This window comes from Panthera onca, chromosome E1, assembly GCF_046562875.1.
Source record: "Panthera onca isolate mPanOnc1 chromosome E1, mPanOnc1 haplotype 2, whole genome shotgun sequence".
Classification (NCBI taxonomy): domain Eukaryota; kingdom Metazoa; phylum Chordata; class Mammalia; order Carnivora; family Felidae; genus Panthera; species Panthera onca.
Window position 1 is genome coordinate 1738589 of NC_138352.1, and position 27633 is coordinate 1766221.

The 27633-nt window shown below is 43.5% G+C and overlaps 1 protein-coding gene across 5 annotated transcripts; it reads left to right on the forward strand.

The window, feature by feature from the left end:
• The first annotated feature begins 7 nt into the window (after positions 1–7).
• Positions 8–27595, forward strand: MILR1 (mast cell immunoglobulin like receptor 1). Of its 5 annotated transcripts, XM_078438287.2 has the most exons (9): positions 15–289; positions 10908–11183; positions 16323–16610; positions 18259–18369; positions 20230–20319; positions 20860–20910; positions 21043–21111; positions 21555–21638; positions 26969–27595. In XM_078438287.2, exons 1-8 carry the CDS (start codon positions 160–162, stop codon positions 21608–21610), a joined length of 1071 nt encoding a protein of 356 aa, XP_078294413.1. In that variant the 5' UTR covers positions 15–159; the 3' UTR covers positions 21611–21638; positions 26969–27595. The 5 variants fall into 5 exon arrangements, with proteins under 5 accessions (XP_078294416.1, XP_078294415.1, XP_078294413.1 ...); XM_078438290.2 differs by lacking the exon at positions 26969–27595 and having other exon boundaries at positions 8–289; positions 10908–11057; positions 21555–22062; XM_078438288.2 differs by lacking the exon at positions 26969–27595 and having other exon boundaries at positions 21555–22060.
• The last annotated feature ends 38 nt before the right edge of the window (positions 27596–27633 follow it).

The window sequence follows — 27633 nt, forward strand, 5'->3', positions numbered from 1 at the left end:
TCTAGGCACCTCCAATTTCTTTTACGTTGTCAAAAAAGAGGAAGTTCCCTAAATGACTCATCAGTATGGGGTCATCATGCCTTCTGTGTCCTCCTCCCTAATTTCTTCTGGAGCTGTTTCAACAAACTGTTCTTTTAGGGCATTTTTTTCTTCTCTCGCATGTATGGCTCATTTGCCATTTTGAAGCTTGTGTCTCCAAACCAAAACGTGATGTGGAAAAAGAGTTTTCTCATGTTCCTTTTCTCTCTCTCAGTTCAAAGAGCTGCCCTGGATTGTGAATGGAGGAACAGTAAGTTTCATTTACTTCCTTCTCTCTTTTACCAAAACTCTTTTCACCGACAAGTGGAGATGGTCAGCTTTCAGCACGACCATTCACGAATAAGTCTTTCTTTGCTTTTAGACGAACAACCAAAGTCAAGCCTTTTCTGTTACCTACAGTTTAAAAGGAAATGATGGGAGGGAGGGAGTTGAAGGCTCTTTGCTGAGGTTCAGAGATTAAATGTTGAGATTGCTTTTACGCTGAAATGTTTCTTTCTTTCTCTGTTGTTATTGGTTTGTTTTTTTTTTTAAATTTAGAAAATCAATGCATAATCATTGTAAAATAATTCAAGCAACAAAATAAAAATATATATTGGGAGGTGGTTTACCATCATGGAGCTAGACCAGCCAGGGTTGTGGTCCTAACCCCGGTTTCTACCGTTTTCCAGCAGGCAGGCTGGGTGTCTGATGTAACCACCTGACCCTTAATCTCTTACCTCTGTGATGTGAGGATAATAAAACCACCTACCTGGGAGGGTTCTTACGAGGACTCGGTGAGACAAGCCATGTCCCTTAGCACAGAACTTGGTATGTGGTGTCGCTAAATGCCAGCCCATGCTGCTGTGACTAGATGAAATATGAAAGTGCCGTTGTGCTCTCCAATTCTCCATTTCCAGAAGCAACCACTTATCAACAGTCATTCTCTATTTGGTACCATAGGAAACAAACTCTTCTGTGATGTGTCCTTTTTAATTTATTTTAAAGTTTATTTATTTACTTGAGAGAGAGAGAGAGAGAGAGAGAGCAGGGGAGGGGCAGAGAGAGAGGGAGAGAGAGAATCGCAAAGCAGGCTCTCCACTGTCAGCGCGGAACCCAATGTGGGACTCAAACTCACGACCCTCAAGATCATGACCCGAGCTGAAATCGAGAGTCTTGATGCTTAACTGAACCACCCAGGGGCCCAGTCCTATTTTTAGATGACAGTACATCACAGAAATCCTTGTAAGCAGTAGATGTAGACTCACCTCTCTTTTTTCAACGGCTGCTTGGCATTTCATAATGTGACTCAGCCATAGTTCATGTAACCACCCCCCTTACTGATTTATCCATTTTTTTCTTTGTAATGTAAACAATGCTGCAATGAAAATCCTCATACAAAACATCCTTTGTGGACACAGGAGAGGGGGAGAGCATCTCTGGAGGATAAAATCCTGGAGGTGAAATCGCTGCGTCAAAGGGCATGTACATTTGAATTGTTAAGTTGCCTTCTTAACACGCAGACCGGGTACCCAGTCACAGGGTGAGTGTGTCCCAGCCTTCTCCAACAGTGGACACAATCTGTTTTTAAATTTGTGCCAATCCGATGAGTAAAAAACAATATCTCAGTGCTGTTTTGACCTCATCACTTGTGAGCCAGAGCATCTTCTTCATGTTTATTGGTCATGAAAGCTCCAGAAGTTCTATGGAAAGGAAATTTAGGGACAGCCGTCTGGTTGGAAGGAGAGGAGAGGCTTTATCTTGAAGCTGAGCTTACAGAAGCTGAGAAAATGTCAGTTGTCCAGATCAAAAAGGGCAAGGGAGCTTGATGACATTTTTGAGGGGCCTAAACTCCTCCTCTACCCAAACTGTCCCATGGCCCTAGCATTATTTAATGGCCTTTTGCATTCATTCTTCTGGAAATTACCTATTCATATTATTTGTCCATTTATTTGTCTTTTTCTTATTCAGTTGCCATTGACATATCTGTCTATATATATACATATATGAAAATATATATACATGAAAAATCCTTTGCTTTCATTTATATGTTAAGTATTTCCTTTTCGATTGTCAGTTGTCTTAATTTTGCCATAGAAAAGCTTTAAGTTTTAGGGGAGTCAATTTTTCAGTCTTTTCTTTGTGGCTCCAATTTTTGTGTCTTATTTGGAAGAGCTTTTCTTCTCAAGTGATATGAAAACATTTTCTAATATTTCTTTAATTCTTTAATAATGTTATTCTTTTACATTAGATTTTCTGATGAGGGTTACTTTTTTCCTTGGCATTTTAAAATAATAAAATACAAACATACAAGCTATCAAAGACTACTAGCTAGTGTCAGAGGACTCATGAGGGGCTCCTGGCTGGTAGAGCATGTGACTCTTGATCTTGGGGTCATGAGTTTGAGCCCCGTGTTGAGCCCCGTGTTGTGCCCCATATTGAATATAGAGCTTACCTAAAAACAAACAAACAAAAAACAAAACAAAAAAGGACTCAGGAGCTGGTATAGAGATGCTTCTCATGGCCAAAAAATGGGACAATAAAAATAATAATTGCAATGGATTGAAATACATCAAATATGTAAACTATGAGTTCATAATGATTCTTTTTTAAAAAAAATTTTTAACATTTAGTTATTATTGAGACACAGAGAGAGACAGAGCATGAGCATGGGAGGGACAGAGAGAGAGGGAGACACAGAATCCGAAGCAGGCTCCAGGCTCTGAGCTGTCAGCACAGAGCCCGACGCGGGGCTTGAACTCACAAACCATGAGATCATGACCTGAGTCGAAGTTGGACGCTTAACTGACTGAGCCACCCAGGTGCCCCAAGTTCATAATGATTCTTAAACAAAAAAATAACAACAGTGAAAGAAAAATTTCCTGTTACAAGATGCTAGGAAACCAACTCATTATTTTCAGAACCAGTCAATAAAGGAAGAGAATCAAGCATTTATCCTGCTTTTTCAATGCAAACCGTATCTCCATATAACCATAGTTGATGGGGGCAAGTTTCTCTTTATAGAATTATTTCAGATAATAAATGGAAAAGGAATGAATTAGTATATCACCATTTTGCAACCTCTAATGAAATAATGCTTCCAAGTGATTATTGTCAAAGCCGACTAAGAAACAAAAAGAGAGATGACCAGACATTATGTGCTTCACAATGGAAGTACACCCTACCCTCATGCATTCTTGCTAAATAAAAGCTAATCTGGGGGCACCTGGCTGGCTTAATAGGAAAAGCATGAGCCTCATGATCTTGAGGTCATGAGTTCAAGCCCACATTGGGTGTAAAGATTACTTAAATAAATAAAACTTAAAAGAAAAAAAAGCTAATCTGAATTTCATTAAATTCAGGGGACAAGGGACAGAGGACCAAGGTAAAGGATACCATGGGAATGTGATCAACAAAATCCAGACCATGGAAAACACTATCGAACAAAGAGCTTGCCATCTTCCACAAATAAGTTGCAGGGGGAAAGAAAAAGATGGAAACATCTACAGATTTAAAAAGACATAAGAGAGAGAGTGCCGGAAGATGGCGGCGTAGGAGGACGCGGGGCTCACAGCGCGTCCTGCCGATCACTTAGATTCCACCTACACCTGCCTAAAGAACCCAGAAAACCGCCAGAGGATTAGCAGAAGGGAGTCTCCGGAGTCAAGCGCAGACTAGAGGCCCACGGAAGAGGGTAGGAAGGGCGGCGAGGCGGTGCGCGCTCCACGGACTGGCGGGAGGGAGCCGGGGCGGAGGGGCGGCTCGCCGGCCAAGCGGAGCCCCCGAGTCTGGCTGGCAAAAGCGGAGGGGCCGGACAGACTGTGTTCCGACAGCAAGCGCGACTTAGCGTCTGGGAGGTCAGAAGTTAACAGCTCTGCTCGGAAAGCGGGAAGGCTGGAGGACAAAGGGAGGGAGAGCTGCTGAGCCCCCGGACGGCAGAGCTCAGCTTGGCGGGGAACAAAGGCGCCAGCGCCATCTCCCCCGCCCATCCCCCAGCCAAAATCCCAAAGGGAACCAGTTCCTGCCAGGGAACTTGCTCGCTCCGCGCAAACACCCAACTCTGTGCTTCTGCGGAGCCAAACCTCTGGCAGCGGATCTGACTCCCTCCCGCTGCCACAGGGCTCCTCCTGAAGTGGATCACCTAAGGAGAAGCGAGCTAAGCCTGCCCCTCCAGCCCCCGTGCACCTTGCCTACCCACTCCAGCTAATACACCAGATCCCCAGCAACACAAGCCTGGCAGTGTGCAAGTAGCCCAGACGGGACACGCCACCCCACAGTGAATCCCGCCCCTAGGAGAGGGGAAGAGAAGGCACACACCAGTCTGACTGTGGCCCCAGCAGTGGGCTGGGGGCAGACATCGGGTCGGACTGCGGCCCCGCCCACTAACTCCAGTTATACACCACAGCACAGGGGAAGTGCACTGCAGGTCCTCACCACGCCAGGGACTCTCCAAAATGACCAAACGGAAGAATTCCCCTCAGAAGAATCTCCAGGAAATAACAACAGCTAATGAACTGATCAAAAAGGATTTAAATAATATAACAGAAAGTGAATTTAGAATAATAGTCATAAAATTAATCGCTGGGCTTGAAAACAGTATACAGGACAGCAGAGAATCTCTTGCCACAAAGATCGAGGGACTAAGGAACAGTCACGAGGAGTTGAAAAACGCTTTAAACGAATTGCAAAACAAAATGGAATCCACGATGGCTCGGCTTGAAGAGGCAGAGGAGAGAATAGGTGAACTAGAAGATAAAGTTATGGAGAAAGAGGAAGCTGAAAGAAAGAGGGATAAAAAAATCCAGGAGTATGAGGGGAAAATTAGAGAACTAAGTGATACACTAAAAAAAAATAATATACGCATAATTGGTATCCCAGAGGAGGAAGAGAGAGGGAAGGGTGCTGAAGGGGTACTTGAACAAATTATAGCTGAGAACTTCCCTGAACTGGGGAAGGAAAAAGGCATTGAAATCCAAGAGGCACAGAGAACTCCCTTCAGACGTAACTTGAATCGATCTTCTGCACGACATATCATAGTGAAACTGGCAAAATACAAGGATAAAGAGAAAATTCTGAAAGCAGCAAGGGATAAACGTGCACTCACATATAAAGGGAGACCTATAAGACTCGTGACTGATCTCTCCTTTGAAACTTGGCAGGCCAGAAAGGCTTGGCACGATATCTACAGTGTGCTAAACAGAAAAAATATGCAGCCGAGAATCCTTTATCCAGCAAGTCTGTCATTTAGAATAGAAGGAGAGATAAAGGTCTTCCCAAACAAACAAAAACTGAAGGAATTTGTCACCACGAAACCAGCCCTACAAGAGATCCTAAGGGGGATCCTGTGAGACAAAGTACCAGAGACATCACTACAAGCATAAAACATACAGACATCACAATGACTCTAAACCCATATCTTTCTATAATAACACTGAATGTAAATGGATTAAATGCGCCAACTAAAAGACATAGGGTATCAGAATGGATAAAAAAACAAGACCCATCTATTTGCTGTCTACAAGAGACTCATTTTAGATCTGAGGACACCTTTAGATTGAGAGTGAGGGGATGGAGAACTATTTATCATGCTCCTGGAAGCCAAAAGAAGGCTGGAGTAGCCATACTTATATCAGACAAACTAGACTTTAAATTAAAGGCTGTAACAAGAGATGAAGAAGGGCATTATATAATAATCACAGGGTCTATCCACCAGGAAGAGCTAACTATTATAAATGTCTATGTGCCAAATACCCGAGCCCCCAGATATATAAAACAATTACTCATAAACATAAGCAACCTTATTGATAAGAATGTGGTCATTGCAGGGGACTTTAACACCCCACTTACAGAAATGGATAGATCATCTAGACACACAGTCAATAAAGAAACAAGGGCCCTGAATGATACATTGGATCAGATGGACTTGACAGATATATTTAGAACTCTGCATCCCAAAGCAACAGAATATACTTTCTTCTCGAGTGCACATGGAACATTCTCCAAGATAGATCATATACTGGGTCACAAAACAGCCCTTCATAAGTTTACAAGAATTGAAATTATACCATGCATACTTTCAGACCACAATGCTATGAAGCTTGAAATCAACCACAGGAAAAAGTCTGGAAAACCTCCAAAAGCATGGAGGTTAAAGAACACCCTACTAACGAATGAGTGGGTCAACCAGGCAATTAGAGAAGAAATTAAAACATATATGGAAACAAACGAAAATGAAAATACAACAATCCAAACGCTCTGGGATGCAGCGAAGGCAGTCCTGAGAGGAAAATACATTGCAATCCAGGCCTATCTCAAGAAACAAGAAAAATCCCAAATACAAAATCTAACAGCACACCTAAAGGAAATAGAAGCAGAACAGCAAAGGCAGCCTAAACCCAGCAGAAGAAGAGAAATAATAAAGATCAGAGCAGAAATAAACAATATAGAATCTAAAAAAACTGTAGAGCAGATCAACGAAACCAAGAGTTGGTTTTTTGAAAAAATAAACAAAATTGACAAACCTCTAGCCAGGCTTCTCAAAAAGAAAAGGGAGATGACCCAAATAGATAAAATCATGAATGAAAATGGAATGATTACAACCAATCCCTCAGAGATACAAACAATTATCAGGGAATACTATGAAAAATTATATGCCAGCAAATTGGACAACCTGGAAGAAATGGACAAATTTCTAAACACCCACACTCTTCCAAAACTCAATCAGGAGGAAATAGAAAGCTTGAACAGACCCATAACCAGCGAAGAAATTGAATCGGTTATCAAAAATCTCCCAACAAATAAGAGTCCAGGACCAGATGGCTTCCCAGGGGAGTTCTACCAGACATTTAAAGCAGAGATAATACCTATCCTTCTCAAGCTATTCCAAGAAATAGAAAGGGAAGGAAAACTTCCAGACTCATTCTATGAAGCCAGTATTACTTTGATTCCTAAACCAGACAGAGACCCAGTAAAAAAAGAGAACTACAGGCCAATATCCCTGATGAATATGGATGCAAAAATTCTTAATAAGATACTAGCAAATCGAATTCAACAGCATATAAAAAGAATTATTCACCAGGATCAAGTGGGATTCATTCCTGGGATGCAGGGCTGGTTCAACATTCGCAAATCGATCAACGTGATACATCACATTAACAAAAAAAAAGAGAAGAACCATATGATCCTGTCAATCGATGCAGAAAAGGCCTTTGACAAAATCCAGCACCCTTTCTTAATAAAAACCCTTGAGAAAGTCGGGATAGAAGGAACATACTTAAAGATCATAAAGGCCATTTATGAAAAGCCCACAGCTAACATCATCCTCAACGGGGAAAAACTGAGAGCTTTTTCCCTGAGATCAGGAACACGACAGGGATGCCCACTGTCACCGCTGCTGTTTAATATAGTGCTGGAAGTTCTAGCATCAGCAATCAGACAACAAAAGGAAATCAAAGGCATCAAAATTGGCAAAGATGAAGTCAAGCTTTCGCTTTTTGCAGATGACATGATATTATACATGGAAAATCCGATAGACTCCACCAAAAGTCTGCTAGAACTGATACATGAATTCAGCAAAGTTGCAGGATACAAAATCAATGTGCAGAAATCAGTTGCATTCTTATACACTAACAATGAAGCAACAGAAAGACAAATGAAGAAACTGATCCCATTCACAATTGCACCAAGAAGCATAAAATACCTAGGAATAAATCTAACCAAAGATGTAAAAGATCTGTATGCTGAAAACTATAGAAAGCTTATGCAGGTAATTGAAGAAGATATAAAGAAATGGAAAGACATTCCCTGCTCATGGATTGGAAGAATAAATATTGTCAAAATGTCAATACTTCCCAAAGCTATCTACACATTCAATGCAATCCCAATCAAAATTGCACCAGCATTCTTCTCGAAACTAGAACAAGCAATCCTAAAATTCATATGGAACCACAAAAGGCCCCGAATAGCCAAAGTAATTTTGAAGAAGAAGACCAAAGCAGGAGGCATCACAATCCCAGACTTTAGCCTCTACTACAAAGCTGTCATCATCAAGACAGCATGGTATTGGCATAAAAACAGACACATAGACCAATGGAATAGAATAGAAACCCCAGAACTAGACCCACAAACGTATGGCCAACTCATCTTTGACAAAGCAGGAAAGAACATCCAATGGAAAAAAGACAGTCTCTTCAACAAATGGTGCTGGGAGAACTGGACAGCAACATGCAGAAGGTTGAAACTAGACCACTTTCTCACACCATTCACAAAAATAAACTCAAAATGGATAAAGGACCTGAATGTGAGACAGGAAACCATCAAAACCTTAGAGGAGAAAGCAGGAAAAGACCTCTCTGACCTCAGCCGTAGCAATCTCTTACTCGGCACATCCCCAAAGGCAAGGGAATTAAAAGCAAAAGTGAATTACTGGGACCTTATGAAGATAAAAAGCTTCTGCACAGCAAAGGAAACAACCAACAAAACTAAAAGGCAACCAACGGAATGGGAAAAGATATTTGAAAATGACACATCGGACAAAGGGCTAGTATCCAAAATCTATAAAGAGCTCATCAAACTCCACACCCGAAAAACAAATAACCCAGTGAAGAAATGGGCAGAAAACATGAATAGACACTTCTCTAAAGAAGACATCCGGATGGCCAACAGGCACATGAAAAGATGTTCAACGTCGCTCCTTATCAGGGAAATACAAATCAAAACCACACTCAGATACCACCTCACGCCAGTCAGACTGGCCAAAATGAACAAATCAGGAGACTATAGATGCTGGAGAGGATGTGGAGAAACAGGAACCCTCTTGCACTGTTGGTGGGAATGCAAATTGGTGCAGCCGCTCTGGAAAGCAGTGTGGAGGTTCCTCAGAAAATTAAAAATAGACCTACCCTATGACCCAGCAATAGCACTGCTAGGAATTTATCCAAGGGATACAGGAGTACTGATGCATAGGGGCACCTGTACCCCAATGTTTATAGCGGCACTCTCAACAATAGCCAAATTATGGAAAGAGCCTAAATGTCCATCAACTGATGAATGGATAAAGAAATTGTGGTTTATATACACAATGGAATACTACGTGGCAATGAGAAAAAATGAAATATGGCCTTTTGTAGCAACATGGATGGAACTGGAGAGTGTGATGCTAAGTGAAATAAGCCATACAGAGAAAGACAGATACCATATGGTTTCACTCTTATGTGGATCCTGAGAAACATAACAGAAACCCATGGGGGAGGGGAAGGAAAAAAAAAAAAAAAAAAGAGGTTAGAGTGGGAGAGAGCCAAAGCATTAGAGACTGTTAAAAACTGAGAACAAACTGAGGGTTGATGGGGGGTGGGAGGGAGGGCAGGGTGGGTGATGGGTATTGAGGAGGGCACCTTTTGGGATGTGCACTGGGTGTTGTATGGAAACCAATTTGACAGTAAATTTCATATATTAAAAAATAAAAAAAAAAAAATAAATAAAAATAAAAAGACATAAGAAATAGGGGCGCCTGGGTGGCTCAGTTGGTTAAGCGTCCAACTTCAGCTCAGGTCATGATCTCACAGTTCGTGGGTTTGAGCCCCGTGTCGGGCTCTGTGCTGACAGCTCAGAGCCTGGAGCCTGTGTCAGAGTCTGTGTCTCCCCCTCACTATCACTCTCTCTCTCTCTCAAAAATAAATAGACATTAGAAAAATTTTTTTTAATTAAAAAAAAAACGGGGAGGGACCTGGGTGGGCTCAGTCGGCTAAGCCTCTGACTTGGGCCCAGGTCATAATCTCACAGTTTGTGAGTTTGAGCCCCTTGTCGGATTTCTGTGCTGACGGCTCAGAGCCTGTGTCTCCCTCTCTCTCTGCCCCTCCCCTGCTTGCCCTCTGTCTCTCTCTATGTCTCTCTCTGTGTCTCTCTCCCTCTCTCAAAAATGAATAAATATTAAAAAAATTTTTAAATAATTTTTTTTTTCAAAATAAGAAATTTAAAAGAAATAGTGGTCCAAAAAGGTCACCAGACATAATGTTTGGTCAGAGAACCTAGAATTTTAATATTTATTTCAAAATAATTTTTTTAATGTTTATTTATTTTTGAGAGAGAGAGAGTGAGAGAGAGAGAGAGAGAGAGGGAGAGTGGAGGAGGGGCAGAGAGAGAGGGAGTCACAGAATCCCAAGCAGGGTCTGTGCTGTCAGCACAGGGGCTAGGTCTTACGAACCGTTAGATCATGACTTGAGCTGAAATCAAGAGTACAGACTCTTAACCGACGGAACCACCCAGGAGCCCCGGAATTTTAATATCTCTAAGTCAGCACAGCCAGTCTTAAGGGAGTGTCTTTTATCAAACTGTATACCTGCAACTAATATTACACTGTGCGTTAAGTAACTGGAATGAAATTTTTAAAAATTTATTCATTTTGAGAGAGGCAGAGATAGCGCGAGTGGGGGAGGGGCAGAGACAGAGAGGGAGACAGAGAATCCCAAGCAGGCTCCTCACTGTCAGCTTGGAGCCCAATGTGAGGCTCGAACTCACGAAACCGCGAGATCGTGACCTGAGCCGAAAACCAAGAGTCGGATGCTTAACCGACAGAGCCACCCAGGCGCCCCCTCACTAGGATTTAAATTTAAAAAAAGAAAGAAGGAAAAATTAGAGTGTCCACTTCAAGCTCTCACCAGCAGAAGAGCTAACAAGCACGGAAGAGCTGGTCAAGGCCACCCATCTGTCACTGGAAGGAGCCTCTGTAGGTGCTGAGGCTTTCCTCACACACTGGTCAGCCTGGCCGTGCCAACAAGAAAGTTCTCCAGGAACGAGCGTCTCTACCCCTTGACCCACAAAATGTGGCCAGATTACCACTTAGTTATTAAGCGACATTAACAAAGACTTTTTTCTTGTGTTACTCTGTTTTCCAGAACTCCTTTCTCCAAGTTTGAACTCAAAAACAAATGCAGTCACGAGGGGTCAAAATGTGTCTTTAATTTGTTCCAGCCGGAACCCATCACTACAGATCACCTATCTTTTGTTTCGGCATGAGAAGCACCTGAGAACCCAGGAAGGCAAAGGTGAACCCATGATTTTTAACCTAAGTGTCTCAGAAGCCCATGATTTGGGTCCCTACAAATGCAAAGTCCAAGTTTCTAACTGTTCAGTTATCAAATACAGTCATGAGTTCAACTTCACCTTTGTTGGTAAGTAGAGACTCATCCCTGGGGGGGGCCCTGTGATTTGTGGGATTCTTTCCTGTCCTAGAATGGGCTCTCTGCTCTCCTGAGAATACTCACTCAAGGGCTTGGAAAGTATGTCACTGAGATCTTTATTCTTATTAATTCCATTTTGCTTGCTCTTCCGAAGACTTTTTTTTTAATGATTAATAGACTTCTTTAAGCTATTATAATACATAGGGTCATCGTTGCCAGACTTAATATGAAATGTTAAATGGTCGATCCAATTTTCCTTCCTAGATAAGTTTTTCTTTCCTATTTCTGTCAGTTTTGGAAACATAATACCAGAAGAAGGGGGACCCAATTCCTAACAGAGCTCCTAAGAGTGAGGTCTTGGGATTGGGATAGATATTTGCTGATCTTGCATAGGGCCCAATGAATTAAGGCAGGATCTTTGGTGAGCCCTCTGTGGCTCAGATTGTGGTACTGAAGCAAGTACTCCCATTTAGGTTGGGATTTTTTTTTTTTTTTTTAACGTTTACTTATTTATTTTAAGAGAGAGAAAGAGCGCTCATGCAAAGGTGCGAGTTGGGGAGGGGCAAGGTGAGAGGGAGAGAATCCCAAGCAGGCTCTGCAATGTCAGTGCTGAGCCCAACGCAGGGCTCAATCTCCCAAACGGTGAGATCATGACCTGAGGTGAGATCAAGAGTCGGGAGCTTAGTGACTGAACCACCCAGGCGCCCCAGGTTGGTGTCTTACGACCAACCGCTCAGTTTGCGCCTTCTGGGCTTCCACAGATGTGCCTGTCATATTCGGCTGGGTGGAAGATAGCAGGCAGGGTGGCCAACCGCCACGGCTGGTATTTGGGGAATGACATCGTGGCAATCCGGCATACCTCTTCCAAAGACTCATTGCTATTTCAAATAATGATAGCCTGATTGCCTTAGACAAAAAGCCTTATGTGAACAATTTGGGAAATTGTTGAGATCTTTTCTAGATGCTTTATTCTAGGATTCCCATCACGTAGGCAAAAACCACTGTTTCTCTGAAGGTGCAGGAAGACTTAGAATCAGTATTGGACCCTGCGGCAAAGGTCTTCAAAGCCCCAGGTCTTTTCCAACTTCTTCCCTTTGCAGTGACCACCCAGCAGGCGCCCCACCAGCCAGCACTCTTCCTGCCCAACCACATCTTATTACTGCTATATTTTTCTCTCCCGTCTTCCCACCCAAGCCTCTCACAACCTAGCATTAATGGTCTCATTTATAAAGGTGACCTTGATAAAGGACTTCTGAGAGAGGGAGAGAGGGTTTCCAGGTAATATGTGGGCATGGAACCTGGAGGCTTCTAAACATAAGAGCTCTGACTCACTGATCGAATCTTTGAGTGATTCTCTAGGTCTGTGCTGTCTAGCATAGTAGCCACTAGCCACGTGTGGTTATTTACATTTACATCCAAATTAATTAAAACTAAATGAAGCAAAAAGCTCAATTCCTTAGTGTATTCAATAGCCACAGCCGGCCGGTGGCTGCTTTGTTAGTGCAGACAGAACGTTTCCATCATTACAGAAAGTTCTACTGAGCGCCATTGCTCTAGTGCAAGGGTTCTTAGCATTTTAGGTTATAGCTGTCTTAACAATCGAATGATAGTGATGGGTACTTTTCCTGAGACATATTCATGAGATTACAGATGCAAATCTCTGCATAAGGCTTTTAGGAGATCCAGGTTAAAACCAACCATTTTAGGACAGTTTTGAACCCAAAATGAACAGAAGCCATATTGTAGAAGAAGAGTGAAGAAGGGGCAAATCCTTACAAACATGGTCTTAGGATGTGGTACATAACATGAGGGCAGGCCCTCCGCTGATAATAGTCCATCTAGGCCACCAGGCTGGACTGAGCCGCCTTGTACTGCAGAAAGAGCAACGGGGTGAGTGTTGGGGAACCTGTGCACCCCTGGCTTCCCGTGCAACTTTGCATATTCCCTTTAGATGCGCCTTTGCTATATCTCCAGCCCTCAATCATTAAAATGGGTTAAATGGTAAAATACCATTTAACATGGGCTTTAACTCTGGGTGGGAATCTCAGTCTATTGTGGGCAGCATGGGGTGAGGAGAGTAGGCACTTACTTGGCCGAGAAAACATACGATTGTCCTTCAAATCACTGAGATTCAGTGTGAGAAAAGATGTCAAGACCCACTATTAGTGTGGGTTTCCTTCATTTGAATAACGGGGACCTACACTCCTGTAAGGAATAAGCCCAGTTTTAGATGGTTTATGAACTTGATGGCTGAAGCCTTAAATCAGCTGATTAAAAAAAACCCCAAGTCTTCATTTCCTGAGCTTCTGTCCCACAGATATGTATAAAGTCTTCCCACATCCTGCCTTCCAAGTAAATGCACAAGTTTCCTGCAATTTGTCATGGTAACTACACTGTCCTGTAGAACTATTTTGATAGATTATAAGACTGTTTCAGCCCCATTTAGATCCAATTAGTAGATATCTATTGAGTGCTTACCCTGTGCAAGTAATTGTGTTGGGTATTGGGTGTTGCTGGGGTTTCAGTGATGCCTAAGACATGTTCTTGTCCCCAGCCCAGTAGGGATATGAGCCATGAACACAAATTCACTAATTATTGACTCAATCATCAAATATTTGATGATATCCCAAATGTGCCAAACCCTGGATATACATTAAGTTTCTGCTCTGGTAGAGCTTACAGTCTTGTTGGGGAGATACAAAACCCAAGTACCCAAACAGATTCATAATCACAAACGGCATTGCTTGTTATGAAGAAAAAAGAAACTGGCACAGTGATGGAGTGAGGCAAGGCATGGTGGAGTGATCTACTTAGGTAGGATAGTTAGGGAAGGCCTCTCAAAGGGGATGGCATTGAAGTAGAGCCTTGAAGAATGAGGAGTTAGCTATGCAAGGAGACAGAGAAAGAGGGCTCTAGTCAAGGGACACTAGCCTGTTCAGGGGCTCCAACTTGGGAAAGAACTTGGCTGGTTGGGAAGGACCTGATAGGAGGCTGGTATGGCCAAAGGTCAAATGAGGGGAGTGTAACCCCAGGTGAGACTAGAGTGGGAAGGGGCCAAGTCAGGCAGGGCCTATGACCCAATTGATCATCTTCAAAGTACATTCTAGGTGAGGCAGGGCAAGAGAAGTTGGGGACTGGTTAGGAGGCTCTTGAAGTCATCCAGGAGACAAACAATGGTGAGGACGGACAGACATGGATGGATTCCAGGTATATTTTGGAGGAAGAAGCAGCAGGATTTGTTTGGTGATTGGATTTGGATTCACAGCAGTGAAGGTGAGGAAGGAATCAAAATGATTTCCAGATATCTAATGTGATCCACGATAGGAGTGTTGCATTTACTGAGATGGGGAAAACTAGAAGAATGGGAGGTGGGGGAAATGGAGAGCTGTTCAATGGGTATATGCAAGATGAGTAAGTTCTCCAGATCTTGCTGTACAACATTGTGCCTGTAGTTAATACTACTGTATTGAGCACTTAAAGATTTAAGAAAGTAGATCTCCTGTTAACTCTTCTTACCATGGTAAAGTAAGTAAATGAATGAGTGGATGGGTGGATGAATGAATATATATCTAAATAAAAACACTTCTTAAAGAATGGGATTTTGTTATATGTTTATCTACCTACTGATTTTTCATTAACCAGCAGATCAGCTAGAGTTCAGTTTCAAACAGATTACACTTGAGGGGACCATGAGACACCCAAGTGTATCATATAAGAGGATGGGCCAAAGACGAGAGGAGGCAGAAGAGGAAGCACTTCTGCCTGGAGGCTTTAGGCAAGTCTTAAAGGAAACGGGGCAGCTGAATGAGTCTTAAAGGACTCCTTGAAGTTTTTAAAAATATAACTGGGTTAGTGAAGAGTAGCAACCCCCTTACTCTGATCACTGTGATGCTGTGACTCCCTTTTACCAGTCCTTTTACAAACTCTCAGGAAAGTTTACATCTTTCCAGTCACTTTAGATATCAGTCCTTGGTCCAGTTTGGATCATCCCATCTCAGCGAGGAGTCCAGGCGCCCTGATTTCTCATGAATTGTTTCAACTGCTCCTTCCTGAACACTACAGGATATAGATTTCAGTTCCATTGGAAGAATGTCCTATCAGTGCTCTTCCCAAAGTTGCTCTCTGAGGCCACCATCACCAACCAGGTGCTGCCTTGTCAAGGATGTTGCTTCAGGGATTCTGCTCAAGGGAGGGGTGGAGCAAGGAGACTAAATCATTTTCCTTGATTTTACTTATACTTGGGTCCTTGTATTTCATTGTTTCTGTGCCAAACTGATATTGTTAAAAAAAAAAAAAATCTGTTTGAGAGTTGGCCCTGGATCTGCTGGTTTACTAGCGGTGTGAGTTTCTTACCTCTCTGAATCACAGTTCGTTCATCTGCGGAATGGGCATGATATTATCCTGCTTGTAGTACTGTTGTTACAAAGTGAAAGGAGGTAATGTGAATAGCAAGCCTGGTACATGATGGATACTCAACAATTATCCTTCCTTTCCTATAATACTGCTTTATTACTGAATTATTAAATAAATAATATAGCTGGATTCTCCCACAAAATACCCATACCACAGGGTTTTCCCTGACAAAGTTAAGCAGACCCACACACTTCCTGTTGAAAAGTTCTCTTGAATCTATCAGAGTTACTTCCTGCTTTGTGGGAGGAAGTAGAAGATAATCATTCAGCTGAATTCTATAAATAAAAATACAGTTAGAAAAGATTATATTTTTAGATTTCTTTGATTAAAAAAAAAAACAATGTAGCCTTATAAAGACTGGGACTAAGAGCGCCTCTCAACTTCATACTTGGAACTAGATCTTTGACAGAATCACACTCGTTGTCAACAATAAACAGATGGAGAATTCTGCTGAAAGGCAAGTTTGTGCTTTGATTCCTCAAAGTAAGAGACACCCTCCACCCTCTGGTGTTCTCAGCACCCAGCTTGTGCCACGCTGAGTGGAGCTAACCATATACCATCGGTCTTTCCCACTGGGCTGCAAGCTCCCTGGCTTCTCAAGAAGGGTGTCATTACCTTTGCGTCCACAGTCAGGAATAGAGGTTCAATCCATGCTGGTGGACTGAGTGGGTGAATCCATTCTGCTCATCCCTTTAACACATACTTTCATTTGCCTAGACCCAGTGATTACACCAGTGCTGAATGTTAACGTCGTTAAAATAGAAACAGACCGACATATAATACTGCATTGCATCTCATTCAACGGCTCTCTGCCCATCAATTATACTTTCTTTGAAAAAGATACTGCCGTATCACCAGCCATTTCCAAGTACGTAAGGGAGCCCGCTGAATTCAACCTAACCAAGAAAAGCACTGGCGGAAGGGAAGAGTATAGGTGCAAAGCTGAAAACAAATTGCCTGACCACACAAAATACAGTCAACCAGTCTTCATCAATCCCTGGACAGGTAAGGGCTACCTGAACTCTTTCGACAGGCTCTGGATTTGCTTCCAAAAACTGCAGCCAGCCTCTCCCCTGCCCACGCACTTCCCACTTTGGCTGTACGCATCCAAAGGCCTTTCCTTTGGAAGGTTCCACACAAATTCTGATGGGGTTTCTTTCTGCCATCCAAAAGAAGATGAAAAGCCTAGAAGCTAGGTCAGGAAGAAACCTTGCAGTGAGATTTCCTGACTTGACCCTGCTTCCTGCCTTGATCTCCCGCTGCCCAGGTTCTAAGTTAGCACATGAGAATTTGCATCTTTCTTGGGCTTGGAGCCCGGTCTTGATTTCCTTCTGCTTTTTCATTGACTTCTAACGCCTGTGCCCTCCCGTTTGGCTGTTTCTTGCCCACTACTAATGCTTGGTGAGTCTAGACTTCTGGGACCACCCTTGTGGTGAGAAGGGCCCCTGTCCCAGTCCTGTGTTTTGGAAGGCACTGCTTTGGTGCTTCTTGGCCATGTATCTTCCCACAGGCCGAGGGGCCCAGGGGCACATGAGAAAGTGCCCACCTGGACCCTGTATCTCCACTTTCCTAAACCATATTCTGGGTACCTGCACCTGAATTCCCTACCCAGTCAGATCAGAACCCTCCTTCCAGGGCCTACACAAGTCTTGTTCCCAGCTCATCCTCCCAAGATTGTACCAGGGTAAGGATAGGAGCATCCCTAGACTCAAGTGTAGGGGGCTGCTTTTGGGGGGTGTGGATAGCATTTGGACATGCAGGCTAGAGGATCCACGTGCAGGCGAGGCCCCTTGGGGTGCACATCAGAGCCCGAGTGGAAAGCTGGGCTGGGCCTGGGGCTAGGGCTGACTCTCTTCATGCTGCCATATTCTGGCACAGAAGTCTGAGGAGTCTGAGAATTCTAGATTCAAACCTGGCTTTCCAGGTCCTTATGAAGGGACACTTGTCGAGGTAGGAGGAGGGTAGAACAAAAATGAGGTTAGCTAAGGCAGTAGGCACACTTGGGCATTGAACACTTCACTTAGCCTCATCCACAGAAGAACAGAGCCCACACCCTGCTCTTTGGTAAGTTCTAACAGATGAGGCAGCCTGTTGGACTCAGGCTCCAGAGTCCTGGTTTTGCCTACAAACCACAGCCCTTCCATTTACTAGCTGTGTGACTGTAGGAAAGTCCTCTATCCTCTCTGAGCCTTACTTTACTCATTTGTAAAATGGGAGTGCTATCAATGAGATAAATAAGGCAATGCACGCAAAGTGCTTAACACAGCATCTGGCGTGTAGTTAATAACGAATGGTAGCTGTTTAGGTGACATAAATCATGCCAACATGACTAAGGGCTTTGCCCAATAAGTGGCCAGGCTGTTCTGAGCCTTATGACTCTAACAGTGTTGCCAGGAATCTGGTTCAAGGCTGTGCTGTTTTTTCTCTTCCTTTGTGCGACCCCTTGTGGAAGATGTATTTGGTTGTGACTTTAACAACTTCACTGACTAACAAGCTACCTCTCAAGAGTTGCAGGTGTCCATAGTGGTCTGAGGTAATTAAATTAGTTAATTTAGGAGACGGTTGTAAACTGCCCTTTCCAGAACACTCTACAGTTCAATGTCATTGGAAAAGAAAGCTGTGCGGTAACCAATGAACCGCTATCTTCTTCCAGGAGGAGGCAGCTGTCCTTTCTGTCTGCAGCTACTGCTTCTGGGATTATTGCTGGTGCTAATGGTAATAATCCCAATTCTGACATTTTGGATACTACCAAAGTACAGAGCAGGTAAGTTCTTTTGGCAGCTTTTCACGGCTTTCCATGGGCGTGGGATACAGAGAACAGGAGAGAAGGTGAAGAGGAAGGGAAAGGAAAATTAAAAATGGGATACGACGAAGGGGGCGCCTGCATGGCTCAGTGGGTTGAGCATCCAACTTCGGCTCAGGTCAGGATCTCGCAGCTCGTGAGTACAAGCCCCGCACTGGGCTCGCTGCTGTCAGCTGAGAGCCCGCTTCTGATCCTCTGTCCCCCTCTCTCTGCCCCTCCCTCCCTCCCTCTCTCCCTCCCTCTCTCTCTCTCTCTCTCAAAAATGAATAAGCATTAAAAAAATTTAAAAAAATTGTAAAATACACATAAAAAAATAAACATTACCATCTTAACCACTGTTCAGTATACAGTTGAGTATAAGGACACTGCCACTGCTCCACAACCATCACCAGCATCCGTGCACGGAACTTTTCTCATCTTGCAACACTGAAATCCTGTCCCCATTCAACCCTCCCCATTCAGCTCCCCCGACCCCAGCCCCTGACAACCAGCGTTCTCCTTTCTTCCTCTATGAATTGACTACTCTGGGGACCTCATCTAAGGGAATCCTAGGGTGTCTCTCCTTTGGTAACAGGCTTATTTCACTCAGCGTAATGTCCTCAAGATTCATCCATGTTGGGCATGTGTCAGAAATTTCCTTCATTTCTAAAGCTGAAGAATATTCCATCACAGATACATACGTAGATACAAATACATATATCCGCTAAATTTATCCATTCGTCTGTCAGTGGGGCCTTGGGTTGCTTCTGCCTTTGGGCTATTGTGAGTAATGCTGCTGTAAACATGGGCACACAAATCTTAATAATTTTTTAACAAAAGGCCCCGCATGTTTGCATTGCACTGGGCCCTGCAAATGAGGTGGTGGGTCCCGACCGCCAGCTCCGCAAAGGCAAGAGCTTTGCCTTGTAATTGTCCACCTCCTTGCTGGCCCTGCCCCTCCGAGGAAGCTCCGTAATTGAAGATGAACTCGAGCAACATGCCTCTGCCTCACCTCAGGTGCTGCATCAAGCCCCAGGCACTGCTTTTCGCCAGTCACCTCTCGGGACCACCTCTACTTAAGATTGTGAAATTTGGCCTTTTCACTTGGCCCACAAGTATGGAGGAATATCAAGATTTGCACAAAAAACCAGGATGTCTCTGTACCAGTGAGCCGAGGGGCGTTGGGCAGGCTCCTTCACTTGCTGGAGCCTCAGTGTTCTGACCTGTAGAATGGGGAGATACTGTCACAGCTAGGGAGAGACCTAAGTGATGCATGTTAGCCACCTGTGCCTCCCCCTGTGCCTCCTCTAGAGAGTTTTAAGTCAGAGAAGTCAGGGACTCAGTTGACACAAAACTTGAAACTAGATGTCAAAATGTATACATCTTATACCTTTTTACAACCTGTCTTCCCTTCTTACAAAAAGCCCAGGGTCTTGCAAAAGTGGAATTAGCATTCTTGATTACTGGCCAGGATTCAATAGAACTCGGCTGGGTAATTTACTGTCTCTTGCAGATATTACAAAGCTTTTTTACAGACTGTTCTTTTTCAGCAAAGGAAAGAAAATGTGTCTGTGGCCAACCCAAATGTAATCTGCGTAATCTGATGGGCAAAGGATGTTCCTTGCAGACCCAGGGAAATAAATCAGAAGGGCTTCTGGCTTGGAGAAGCGGGTGATATGGATTCCTCGCTGAGCCCATGGTTTTCCTTTAATGGATGACAGTGTAGGCCATTGGAGCAGGGTCATTCTTTGTTTCGGAACTTTGGGGGATTTGGCTCCTTGGCAGAGGAAATGAGAAAAATATGGCTGAATTGGTTTAATGTTTCTGTACCAATTTACGTAGGAAAAGCTATGAGAGATCAGGCACCCAGAGACAATGGAAATACACCCATGGAAATTGGAATATATGCAAATGTCTGTGAAACTCAAGCAGGTAAGAGAACTTTGTTGGGTATTTTGATTGGTTTGGTTGGTTGGTTTCAGGTTTCGTCTTTTTAAAATTTTTTTAAGGTTGTACAGACACACGGGTACCAAAAAAAAAAAAAATGAAGAAAAGTTATAGAATACAAGGGCTCCCTCCGACCCATGACCTCCAGTTCCACCCTGCTGGTTTGACCATCAGTTTTTAAAATCCTTCCACAGATACTCTATGCATATGGTAGCAGGTCATAGCCATGCCATCGTACGCCTTGATTTTTTTCACTTCACAACGTATCGTGGAGATATTTTAATGTCAATTCGGAATGAACCGCAGGGTGTTCCAGAGCCTCTTATGACCCCCTCTTAATGCAGGCATCATACACTGCTTTATGGTAAATAGACCCAGGGCAGGGTAAGGCCATCCTTGGTAAGGATGAGAATAAACCCAGCCAACTGACTGAGGGCCGGCCTTATCCCCAGGCATGGCGCTAAGCAAATTACCTGCTCTGTATATGCAAACACCACTGACTCCCAATTTATCTCATTCCCATAGACTCTGTGCCAGGCTTGGAACCAAGGCAGTGTGTTCGCACAGCCCAAGATGGTGAGTGCTCTCTGGGAAAAGTCCAGAGGCTGCACACCATTTCGAGGGCAGCTGGCTAAACCCTGCCCTCGAAATGGTGATCAGAGATTCGGATGACAGGCCTAGTAACTCTGTTCCCTGTCTTTTGCCCAGGAATTGGACACTCCCAGGAGATACATTATGCTACCCCCATGTTCCAGGAGGTGGCACCTGGAGGTCGTGGTGAGCCACAGTTTGGGATAAGAGATGCTAACAAAATGAGACCGCGGTCCCTGTGAGGCCACCATACTCTGGGGCTTTAGAAGCCCAAGGATGGGGTAGATGGGGGCAACGTGCACACCCAGGGTACCAGTAGGAACCAATACCACAGCTCCTAGCAAATGACATCGGGAGACGGGTGGGTAGGGAAGAGGGAAGGATGTGACATAGTGACGTATAAAAAACTCAGAGAGGAGGATACGGGGGTACTCCTAAACCATCTTAAAGAATAAATTGTTTGTATACAGTCCAGGAAAAAAACCCAGTTAATTCTTGGTTCTGTCAATCCACCCAGCTACTAAAATGAGATTTTTTTTTTTTTTTGAGGGGTGGTGGTGGTTGGTTTTTAGAGACTCTATGGATATATACATTAGTTTTACTGAATTATTTTCTCTTTTATATTTCAGAAGCCTATAATGATTGTAAAACTGGGTCTATCTATTCTGAGCTCATCAGAAGATGACATTTAAAGCTACAAGCTACATCTCAGAGTAAGATGCTTTTTATGAAGCTGATTTACATGAAGAAAAAGCAAATTTGACTGATACTTAAAAATATCTCACTGGTTACCTAAAATAAATTACTATTTTTCATGATCAAACACTATTCCTTTGGCCTATTTGGGTACATCCAATCCTGTCATCAGATAATAGTTTTGTCAGGTGGGATCCTGACTGGTGACAGATTTTAAATGCTTTTGCTATTTTTAGGCATGGACCATTCTCTCCCCATTGCCACATCATTAAAAAAGAGTACTTGTGGGGCGTCTTGGGTGGCTCAGTTGGTTAAGCATCAGACTCTTGATTTCAGCTCATGATCTCACAGTCGTGAGATCGAGTTTCCCCCGGGGCTCCACTCGGCATGGAGCCTGATTAAGATTCTCTCTCTGTGTCCCTCCCATGCTTTCTCTCTCTCTCTCTAAAAAAAAAAAAAAAAAAAAAAAAAAAAAAAAAAGAGTAATGGTTAGACCACTGTGCTTTTCGTGTCTAAATTCTAAAACAAAAATTGGTGCCTTTGAAAATGTGTCTGAAGAAAACAGTCCCTATAGTTACACACCAAGTACACATTTATTATCCATTGCTGTTTTGGTTTGCTCTCAGATTTTGGAAGGCTGCAAAAACATTTATATTGATTTTCATGGACTTCCTCAGTCCTCAAGACTTAGCTAATATCAAAGGCGTACCTTTATGTTTCCCATCAGCATTCTGTAGAGAGAACAGTGTTGTGTGGGAGAAAGGAGAATGGATTATTTTGACTGTTTTAACAAATTACCACAAACTGGTGGCTTAAAACAACAGAAATTTATTTTCATAGTTCTGGAGACCAGAAATCCAAAATCAAGATGTCGGCAGGGCTGGGCTCCCTCTGAAGACCCTAAGGGAGAATCCTGCTTGTCTGCTTCAGTTTCCCATGGTTCCTGGTGTTCCTTGGCTTGTGGCAACATCTCTCTAGTCTCTGCCTCTGTCTTCACATGGCCTGCTCGTCCTTTGCCTTTCTTTTATAAGGACACTGGTCATTGGATCTCGGAACCCCCTGGATAATCTGGGATGGCCTCATCTCAAGATCCTCAATTATAGCTGCATAGACACTTTTTTCAAATTAGGTGACATTCACAGGTTTCAGGAGTTAGGACATGGACTTAATCTTTTTGGGGAGCCACCCATTCAGACCCCTACAGGGGACAAAATGGTTTCTAGTTTAAGCCTCTCATCCTAGGAGTTATTAGTAACATCCAATAAAAGCCAAAAGGCATTTGTAGACAACCAAAACAACATGGCCAAAATTTTTCTGCTCTGCTCTTCTTCTGGGTGTTGCCTGAACCTCTGTCTTAATCGCTCCCAACAGTGGACCTCTGACTAGAAAAAGCACAGCTACCAGTTATTAGACACTAACTGTATAACATTCTGTAAGGCCGATATTATGAACTTGCTTTTACAGGTAAGGAAACTTAGACTCAGATGCGGTAAGTAATTTTACAAGGTCACCCACAGCTTAGTGGTGGTTGAATTGGGAGTTCAGTCCTAGCAAAGATCAGCAGAAGCACTGGCCATGGAAATGCCTCTTAGGGTGGGAAGGGATACTGTGCACACAGGTCCAGACTAGAGGATTGTATTGTCATAAGGCAGGATTCATGAGCATAATTTCTGCCCTTTCTCTGCTGATATTTGTATTTGGGGGAAATCAGTATGTCACAGAGGCTAAGAGAGTAAGGAGTCAAACAGACTGAGCTGAATTCAGGCTCAGTCATGTCTTAACTGTGTGACTCTGGATAAGTTATGGGGTTCAGTTTTTTTTCATCTGGGGGGTGAGAGCAAAGTGGGGGGTGGGGGAGACAAATAAATACCTGCATCATGGAGCCACTGTGAGAATTAGTTCAGGTAATGAATGTAAAGGGCTTGGAACAGGGTCAGGCATATAATAAGAATTTTTAAAAGGCTACCTCTTTGTGGTATGATGCTTACTCTTGAGTCATACCAGTTGGCTGCTCCCCTTAGAAATCTTGAAGTCTTTGTGGTCATAAACTTGGCAACTCAGTCACCATTGGCCTCTTCTGTCTTGGGCTCCCTCCTAAAGCAGAGCCTGAGATAAGGACTTGGGTGCAGGTAGCCTATATGTCAGGTGACCCCAGGCGCTGGGAGCGAGAGAGCAGGTACAGTGAAACATTTCAGAGGAGGAAAAGTCAACTCAGGGCGGGGAGGGGCCAGCAAGCTAGAAACCTTACTGGGAATTGGATTTGATCCAGTTAAGACCTTCTGAAGTTTTGAAGTCCAGAATGCCTCTGGGTTTCACAGCATGCCCTGAATCGACAGCCTCTCATTTTCTCCTTGCAAAGCTTTTAAAGCACTTAGTAGAAGCCAACCAAGTCCACAATCCATATAATTACGATTGCCCTGTGCCTTTCAAGTGCTAAAACCATGGAAGAGCCTAGTGCTTCACTTTCTACCTCTGTCCCCTTTCCCACTGCAGGGGAAGGTCTTAGTAATTGTAAAGTAATTGGGAGGCTATGGCGTGCAAGTGTTATCACCACCCCCTTCCAACATCACATGTTGCCATCCATCCAAGGAGTAATTCAGCTTCCCAGCACTGCTTTCTAGGGCCTTCTGATACCCTGTCTTTTCCTGGGCTAGCCCTGAAAGCAGAGCCTGAGATAAGGCCTTCTGTGCAAATAATTTATCTGGGAGGTGACGCAAGCATCAGGTACTGGAGGAAAAGCCAGTACCAGGGTGTACTGTTGAGTTGGGCAACTGGGGCTTGATCTCACTGGAACCTTCTTAGCAATGAGAAGATGTTTCTTAGAACTGTCTGCCTAAGGACTGATAGTAAGAAGCGGTTATCCATTGACTTCCATCCCTGATTGGCTGAGGGGTGTCCCAGGAGGGGATGCCTCCCCGACCTCTAGGCTGTGCATGTGGACATTCCAAGTGGGTTTCCATGGGCGTCTCATGCAGGGAACTGCAAAGCACCAGGGCAGAAAATGAGTGATATGTGTTGCACGCTTGAAGTGAGAAGTTGTCAACACAAAGTGAACGAAGTCCCAGATGCAGCTGGAATCAGAGGTGAGGCCCCGAGGATGTGACACAAGATACAGAGGTGGTGGCTACGCCATCTCGCCAAAGTTCCTTTGTGAAAACAATAACTGCCATACCAGTGTCCAGCTGCTATTAAGTGCTTTGTGTACCTTATATGCTTCCATAGTCCTCACGATTCCCTCCCCATCCAGCTGCGACTTCCTGTGGCTTCCCACTCCACACCACCCCCCCCACCCCACTCCCCACACACGTTCTGGCTTTCAGATTGAATTGTTCAGGAAGGGAAGAAGAGGAAAAGGAAAAGGAAAAGACCTACTGAGCTTTCATTTCAATAGCTACTTTGTTTTCAGGTCTATTTCAGCTTCACTTTGGTTCTTTTTCCATACTGTCTTTAGTTTTGCCTGTTTTTGCATTGAATACAAATGGAATCATGGAGCAGTCATTCTTGTGTCTGGTTTTTTTCTACCCAACATTGTATTTGTGAGATTTGTGAGTTGCAGCATGCAGCTTTAATTGTGTATTTCACTACTAAATAGTATTCCATTGTTTGAATATACTGTAACTTATCTATTCTGCAGCTGACAAACATTTGGGCTGTTGTCAACTTGGGGCTATTACAAATAATGAAGCTGTGACTGCTCTTATGCAACAACATGTCTGGTGCTTTCATGTGCGTGCAACTATGTTGAATATGTATAGGAATACAATGACTGGGTCATGGGATTCATCCCCATGTTTATCCCCAATGTAAGGAGATGATGCCATTATATTTTCCAAAGTGGTTCTATCACCTTTCTATCACCTTTCCATTCCCTTGAATGGTAGACGATGTCATTTTATTTATTTATTTATGTATTTATGTATTTATTTATTTTGAGAGCGTGAGCAGGGGAGAGGGGCTGAGGGAGAGAGAGAGCCTCTAGCAGGCATCATGCTCACCACGAGTCCGATGTGGGTCATTATTTATTTATTTTTTTAATTAATTTACTTACTTATTTAGAGAGCATGAGTGGGAGAGAGGGGCAGAGGGAGAGAGAGAACCTCAAAGAGGCATCATGCTCAGCATGAGCCTGATGTGGGTCGATCCCATGACCCTGGGGTCATGACCTACACAGTAACCAAGAGTCAGATGCTCAATTGACTGAGCCACCCAGGTGCCCCGCACGGTCATTTTAATTGAACCATTCTTGTGGCCATCTAGTAATATCATTTTGTGATTTTAACTTGCGTTTCCCTGAGACTAATAAGGTTGAACACACTTTCCCATATTTATAGGTCATTTGGATTTCTTTTTTTAATGAAATCCCTGTTTGAGGCCCTTACTTAGCCTGTTTTTCTGAAGCGTTTTGACTTTCATATTTTGGTCTACATCCACCCAGATGTGTGTGGTGTGGACATCATAGTTCATCCCTCCCGTGCACGAACATAGCCAACTCTAGCACCATCCACTGAAAAGCTGTCCTCTGCCCACCAAACTGCTATATCGTCTCTGTCGCACAATCAAATGTCCATGTACAATGTGCGTTTCCTTCTGCGCTTCAGATTGTTTCATTGTTCTTCTTATCTCTCCTGCGTTAGTACCATATACTCTTTTTTTTTTTTAAGTTTATTTATTTATTGTGAGAGAGAGAGAGATACTGAGTGATTGTGGGAGGGGCAGAGAGAGAATCCCAAGCAGGCTCTGCACTGTCAGTGCAGAGCCCGATGCGGGGCTCGAAATCACGAACCGTGAGATCGTGACCTGAGCTGAAGCCGAGAGTCAGACGCTTAACCGACTGAGCCGCTCAGGCGCCCTGCCACCATACTCTTCTAAATAAGTTTTGATAACTGGAAAAGCAAATTTTCCCATCTTGTTCTTTTTAAGAATGTCTTAGCTATTCTTGACCTGTTGCATTTCCAATTAAATCTTAGAGTCAGCTTGTTATTTTCTTAAAGAAAACAAAAACAAAAACAAACCCTGAACATTAGAGGGATTTTGATTGATACTGGATTGAATTTATAGATCCATTTGGGGAGCATTAACGTTGTTATAATAATGAGTCTTGCACATTACAAGCATCTCACTGCTTTTGTCTTCTTGGATTCTCTTAACATTTTATCATTTCCTGCATACCCATCTTACACATCTTTTGTTCCACATCTTATTTATTCCTAGGTACTCGATATGTTGATGCTGTAAGTTGTATTTTATTTCATGCCGTTGATATACAGAACACAGTTTTTTTTTGTTTGATTTTGTATCCTTTAGCAACCCTGCTAAACTCTCTTCAACTTAAATAACTTAACTGTAGATGTTCTTACATTCTGGAGACCGGAGAGCTACTGCTGCCGTTACCCTGGTTGCCTCCTGCCACAACAGCCTCAGGCCCAGAAACTGGAGGCTCGACATGGGATGTGGAGTTCTGCCACTGCAGACATTTGCTTCTCAGCGACAACCACCACCTTCCCTTCTACCTCCCAGATCCCATGCACGTGTGTCTAAATGGAAGACATTCACAACCACACACACCCTGGCAGTAAGGGCATTGTAATTTTTTAGGTTTCTGATGCCACCAAATAGGAGGGTTATGATGACACTTAAGAGAGCCAAAGAATCTACTACATTAGCCAAAATAGCAATCAAGACTGAGGGTACAGTGAAGGCATTTTAAGACAAAGACTGAGAAGGAGGTTTTCCAATCACGTTCTCAGTGAAAGAAGTACGCTGTATACTTGAAGAAGAAACCTGAACACAGAGAAAGGGTGTAAGATTCAAGAACATTCATAGAGTAAACATAAATGGCAGAAGGCAGAGGGGCAGAAAGAGAGGTGTGCATAAGGTTTGCAAACATTATAAGGCTACTTGATGGGGGGCTTAAAGTCACCAACCATGAGATCATGACCTGAGCCAAAATCAAGAGTTGGACGCTCAACTGACTAAGCCACCCAAGTGCCCCTAAGGGATGTGGGTCTTGGC

Coding starts and splice junctions, on each gene's coding strand:
- MILR1 (XM_078438287.2), top strand. CDS start 160: ATGTATGGCTCATTTGCCATTTTGAAGCTTGTGTCTCCAAACCAAAAC. Junction 16,611..18,258: donor CTTCATCAATCCCTGGACAG/GTAAGGGCTACC, acceptor ATCTTCTTCCAG/GAGGAGGCAGCTGTCCTTTC. Junction 18,370..20,229: donor ACTACCAAAGTACAGAGCAG/GTAAGTTCTTTT, acceptor CAATTTACGTAG/GAAAAGCTATGAGAGATCAG.